The sequence below is a fragment of the Ursus arctos genome, unplaced genomic scaffold (assembly GCF_023065955.2).
Source record: "Ursus arctos isolate Adak ecotype North America unplaced genomic scaffold, UrsArc2.0 scaffold_7, whole genome shotgun sequence".
NCBI classification, from domain to species: Eukaryota; Metazoa; Chordata; class Mammalia; order Carnivora; family Ursidae; genus Ursus; species Ursus arctos.
The window spans coordinates 55175435-55181684 of record NW_026623089.1 but is presented as its reverse complement, the minus strand read 5'-3'; the positions used below and the strand labels follow the sequence as shown (position 1 = coordinate 55181684).

General features: G+C 44.8%; 1 protein-coding gene across 1 annotated transcript in view; it reads left to right on the top strand.

Moving 5' to 3' along the window:
- The first annotated feature begins 5670 nt into the window (after positions 1–5670).
- Positions 5671–6250, top strand: part of KIFBP (kinesin family binding protein) — a 34097-nt gene continuing 33517 nt past the window's right edge. Inside the window, exon 1 of the mRNA XM_026504354.4 lies at positions 5671–6181. Coding sequence (XP_026360139.1) covers positions 5756–6181 — 426 coding nt within the window. The 5' untranslated portion in view covers positions 5671–5755. The remainder of the gene's footprint in view (positions 6182–6250) is intronic.

The window sequence follows — 6250 nt, the reverse complement described above, 5'->3', positions numbered from 1 at the left end:
GAGTGGGGAACCTTGTGTATATGTATTTTCACACTGTTGGAGGTTTATCTTCAGGGTATATTCCTGGAAATAGGATGGCTGGGTCACAAGGTAAGTGCATATGTAGTTTCAGAATTTTAGTTTATATGTAGTTTTATTATATATTGGCAAATTTCCCTCTAGAAGAGGAATTCCTGCCTTGCAACTTATTTTGTGAAGAAGCCAGGCCAATTGTCCTATAGATTCTGCTACTTCTGCATTTTGCTGCTGCGTCTCCATGTGTCATTTAACAAGCTCCTTTCCCCCCTGTATTTAATGTAAATTGATAATCAGATCTAGAAGGGTACACAGTGTCCAGTTGTCCCTCTGTCCTTTGATGTTAGCAGCAAAAGATCATTACTGTCTACCTGTATAATTGCATTAGGGTTCTTGCAAAATGGTGATACTCTATCATTTCTTTTTTATTCATTAGCTGGGATACCTCTAAAGAAGGAAACTTGTCTTAACACTTGGTACCCTGAATACTATTCCTACAGAAAAAGCAGATAAGTGTTTGATTCTTTCCATTTATTTATTTATTTATCTAATTATTGACAGAGAGCAGGGTGAAGGGCAGTGAGAGAATCCTGAAGGAGACTCCCCACTGAGTAAGGAGCTGGACTCCAGGCTTGATCTAATGACCCTGAGGTCATGACCTGAGCCAAAATCGAGTCAGATGCTTAACCGACTGAGCCACCCAGGCGCCCTTCTCTCCCTTTATTTATGTACCAATTTTTCAAAATTATAACTGGTTCCCTAGCTCCCTCCAAAGGTGGCCAGTGAGTATTTCATTGTTAGTGTTGGTTCATGACAATTTGGTGGATTTTAACATATTTGCTATGCTTTAATCGATGGCAGTTACTTTATTGATGTTCAAATTGTTCGATTTTTGGCCAGCAAGAACCTCTTTCTAACTTGGTACATTCTCAGTCCTTTTGACCTGACCTTCCTAGTCTTCAGTACTTTCCTTGATTTCTGGTGTGACGAGGTACCTGGGTGCATCCTGCCCCAGAACCAGAATTACCATTTTCTCCTAGGAATCATGTTTCCTTGTAATAGACAACACTGGGGCACCTGGGTGGCTCAGTCACTTAAGTGATGGGCTCTTGATTTTAGCTCAGGTTAGGATCTCAGGGTCGTGAGATCAAGCCCCGCATCCAGCTCCACGCTCAGTGAAATCTGCTTGTCTCTCTCCCTCTGTTCCTTCTCTCTTTCTCTCTCAAAGAAACACATACATACATAATCTGAAAGAAAGAAAGAAAGAAAGAAAGAAAGAAAGAGAAAGAAAGAAAGAAAGAAAGAAAGAAAGAAAGAAAGAAAGAAAGAAAGAAAGAAAGAAAAAGAAAAAAAGAAAGAAAGAGGCTGTTTAGGGCCTGCAATCCAGAAACCAAGACTAACATTGTGTCCTGTATTATTTTTTTTTTATCTGACTCATTAAATAGCTTAAGTTTGTTCTCGATTGTCGTTGTTGCTACTGTAAAAGTGATCTTGGGGCTCCTGGGTGTTGCAGTCGGTTGAGCGTCTTGGTTGCAGCTCAGGTCATGTTCTCAGGGTCATGAGATCCAGCCCTGGTCAGTCTTCAGGCTCTAAGCTCATCGCCAGTGGGCTTGAGATACTTATCTCCCTCGCCCTCTGCCCCTCCCCTCTGTGTGCACGTGTGTCCGTGCACGCTCTCTGGCTCTCAGATAAAATAAATCTTTGAAAGAATCTTTTTCTACACTGTATCTTTTCCCCAGTGAAAAGGTGTTGATTTTTATTTGTGAGTGGCCCTACTTACCGAACTTTTTTACTTTCTGTGTTCGCTTGTTTCACTTTGCTTTTTCAGGAAGACTATCATACCTAAGCTGTAAATAGTAATTTCCCCATCTCCTTCTCAACTATTATACCTCTTATTTTGTTCTTTTGTCCAGTTACATTTTCCGACACTTTCAGATCAGTGTTATATACCGAAGATGATACAGTCACACTGGTCACACTGGAGTTTTCCATTAAGTGGGCTTTCTGACGTAAAAGAAAAGAATTCGTGCTTTTTGTTGGTGGTGGTGTCTTTCGTTGTTTTTGTGTTTTCTGAGGTGGGAAGGGGCAGAAGGATAGGAAGAGGGAGGGAGAATTTCAAGCAGGCTCCACGCCTAGCACAGAGCCCGATGCAGGGCTGTCTCACGACCCTGAGATCATGACCTTAGTTGAAATCAAGAGTTGGACGCTTAACTGACTGTCCCCAAAGGAATTAGTGCTTTTAGTGTGGAGCTTTCACTGCAATGAAGGTAACTGGTAGACACGAGCTATGCTTGGGTCAAGCAGGTTAACTCCCTTTCCCTACAGACACCTTCCACTCTTCTGTCTCTCTGTTGTCATCTTCCATTAGACAGAGCTCAGCTCATTGCTCTGTGGTGATCTGTGCTCCACCACCCACTGCACACCTTTCACAGAGATTGCTTTATAACATTTCACGGGGCTCTAAGAATGCTCAGTCCTCAAAATACCAATATAAAAAGAAGGCCAGGAAAGGGAATATATTCCCTGTATGGCAGTCAGCGTTCTATCGCAAATTTCCTAGTCTCACGTCGTTGTGTTTTTTAGTGCGTCTGTGTAAGGATTTTCTAAAAATCCTCATTTTAGTTTTCATCTGGCTGTTCTTCCAGTTAGATACTTAGAGGTCGGCACCACGTGTCATGGAGGTTTATTTTTTGAGCTCCTACTATGACAGCATAACATACTGATTGAAAGTGTGGGCCCTGGAGCAAAACTGTCTACTTCTACGTATGACCGTTGGTAAATTATTAATCTCAATGGACCTCAATTTTTAATGTGCAGAATGGGAATAATAGTAGTTGCTCACAGAGTTGTTCTGATGATTAGATGATTTTTTTTCCAAGTTTTAATTTAAATTCCAGCTAGTCAACATACAGTGCAATATTAGTTTCAAGGATTAAATGATTTTAATATAGCTCATGGTAAGTAATTATTAGCTACCATTATTAACCATGCCAGTTGCTTTCCTATTCATGAACAGCTAGATACTGAGCACTATTACAGTAGTTTCCTCACCAGTCTCCCCGCTTTTTCTCAGTCTCCCCACTTTTTCTCTGTCCCCCTCCTTCAGTTGTTCACAGGATAATCCTATAAATCAGATTTCGTCACTCCTTCAAAACCATCCAATGGCTCCCATCTCACTCAGAATAGCCAAAGTCCCTATGGTGGCCTTAAGAACCCTACATGATTAGGCCCACATTGCTTCTCTGACTTCATCCCCTACTGCTCTTTCCATTCTCTCTACCCCAGGTTCTTAAGAGGTCTCCCTATTCCTTGAACACACAGGCACACTCCTGTGTCAAAGCCTTTGTTTTGCTTTTCCACTGTCCAGGATATCCTTTCCCTAATGTCTTCATGGCTCACTCTCTTAGCTTCAGATCTTTACTCAAATGACACTCCTGGGGGCACCTCGGTGGCTCAGTCATTAAGCATCTGCCTTCAGCTCAGGTCATGATCCTAGGTTCCCTGGATCGAGCCCCACAATGAGCCCCGCAGAGAGCCCCGCATTGGGCTCCCTGCCCAGTGGGAGGTCTGCTTCTCCCTCTCCCACTCCCCCTGCTTGTGTTCCCTCTCTCACTGTCTTTCTCTCTGTCAAATAAATAAATAAATAAATAAATAAATAAATAAATAAAATCTTTAAAAAAAAAATCAAATGACACTCCTCAAAAAGGACCATTCCTGTTTAAAAATAGCAGCCTTGCTTCACCTGCTAACACTCCTTATCTCCTCTTTTGTTTTGTTGCCATGACACTCATTCTCTGACATTGCTATATAGTTTGTTTAATATATTTCAGGTCTTGGGGTGCCTGGGTGGCTCAGTCATTAAGTGTCTGCCTTCAGCTCAGGGTGTGATCCCGGGGTCCTAGGATCGAGCCCCACATCGGGCTCCCTGCTCCGCTGGGAGCCTGCTTCTTCCTCTCCCACTCCCTCTGCTTGTGTTCCCTCTCTCTCTGGCTGTCTCTCTCTGTCAAATAAATAAATAAAATCTTAAATATATATATATATTTCATGTTTCCCTATACTAGGGCAGAGATTTTTCTCTGTTTTTAACTGCTGGATTTCCAGAGGCTAGAACAGTGCCTGGCATATTAACAGACACTTCAAATATTTATTGAATGAATGAATGAGTCTTTTGAAGTGTTGTGGAAAATGCACTGGTAGGAAGCCAGACTGGCAGCAAGAGTACCTATTAAAGGTATTTCAGATAATGGTGGTCCAAACTACTGGAGATGAGAAGTAAACAGATGCAAGAGCTCTTTAGGAAATGGATTGGACAGTATTTGGTTTTATATTTAAGGACAAGAGAAGACAAGTGCAAGAAGTCCTCAGCTCCTCTCCTGGTGCCATTCTCAGAGATGCGGAACATAAGAGCTAATGTGGTGTGGGAGGGGAAGGGAAGGGAATGAGTTCCATTTTCTTTTTTTTTTTTTTTTTTAAGCTTTTATTTATTTATTTATTTGACAGAGATAGAGACAGCCAGCGAGAGAGGGAACACAAGCAGGGGGAGTGGGAGAGGAAGAAGCAGGCTCATAGCGGAGGAGCCTGATGTGGGGCTCGATCCCAGATCGCCAGGATCACGCCCTGAGCCGAAGGCAGACACTTAACCGCTGTGCCACCCAGGCGCCCCGGGAATGAGTTCCATTTTCAACATACTGATATACAGTGGAACATTCAGGCGTGGTGGTCTGGAGCTCCAGAGAATCATTGGGCCTGGAGACCAAGTTTTGGAAGCAAGCAGCTCATGTAATAGAAGCCATGGAAATGCCTAAGATATATCCCTGGGACAAAGTTTAGGAAGGAGTCCCGAGGAACACTAACATTTAAAGGACAGATATTTAATTTCACTTCTTCCTTAGGATAATTCTGTAGAGATAAGTAATAGTATCACTTATGTTTTACCATGAGAAACCTGAAGCTTAGAAAAGTGAACTTGTCAATTAGAAGCGGAAGTGAGAATCAAGCCATGTCTAGAGCTTCTAAAATCAGTCTCCTTTGTGTATCTCCAAGCGCTACAGCTAGCTAGCGCCAAAAGTTAACACCTCCGCCCCTGCCACCCATATTTGACGGGCATTTAACTTCATAGCTTGGGAAGGTATGGAATGGAAAAAGCCACCCCTGAAGTGGCTTATCACAGGTCTGGGACTTCTGTGTTACTTTGGGAAGTTGTACATATACCTACAACCTGTTTCACGGTTGTAGTGAAAACATTTGTCGATCACCGAGTGCTTTTTACATAGTGAAAGCTATCTTTCACTCCAGAAGCTATATATTAATAGTAAATGAATCCTAGTTACATTTTCATCCAGTATAGCTAGGTTATACTAATATCAAAAGGTTTCTGTCATTCAGGTTATACCAACTAACGAGGGTAGTTAGGTATGTTCCCAATGTGTTCTGTTAAAGGCAGCCGATACTTTTACGTAGATGGCACTCTACGGGTCACGCGAGAGAAGAATTCGCCACCGCAGAGGGTGGGGCTGGAGGTGGACCCACCCTCACTGACAGCTTCTTCTCCGTGACAACGGTTGCCGTGGTGCCCACTACCCTTTTCCATTGGTTACGGCCGAGCACATTGCGGTTCCCATTCGTTACGGTTCTGCAGTGTCGGAATCTGTCCGGGGCCGTAAGTGAAGTGTCGCAAAGCAGAAAGAAGGCGGGAGTCCCGATTGCAAACATTGAGGACACCCAGGCTGTAGAGGCCGCTATGGCGAATCCTCCGTGGGCCGAGATTCGTGAGAAATTCCAGGCCGCGCTGGCCCTGTCGCGGGTGGAATTGCATAAAAATCCCGAGAAAGAACCCTATAAGTCCAAATACGGCGCCCGGGCGCTGCTGGAAGAGGTCAAGGCGCTGTTGGGCCCCGCGCCTGAGGACGAGGATGAGCGGCCTCAGGCCGAGGACGGCTTGGGCGCGGGGGACCACGCCCTGGGGCTGCCCGCCGAAGTGGTGGAGGCCGAGGGGCCCATCGCCCAGGGGGCAGTGAGGCTGGCGGTGATCGAGTTCCACCTCGGGGTGAACCACATCGACACCGAGGAGCTGTCGGCGGGGGAGGAGCATCTGGTGAAATGCCTAAGGCTGCTGCGCAAGTACCGGCTGTCGCAGGACTGCGTCTCCCTCTACATCCAGGCGCAGGTGAGACTGAGCCCGGCCCACTGTTGGCCAGAGGCGAGGGGTGGAGAGGGTCCCCACTCTCGCCAAGGC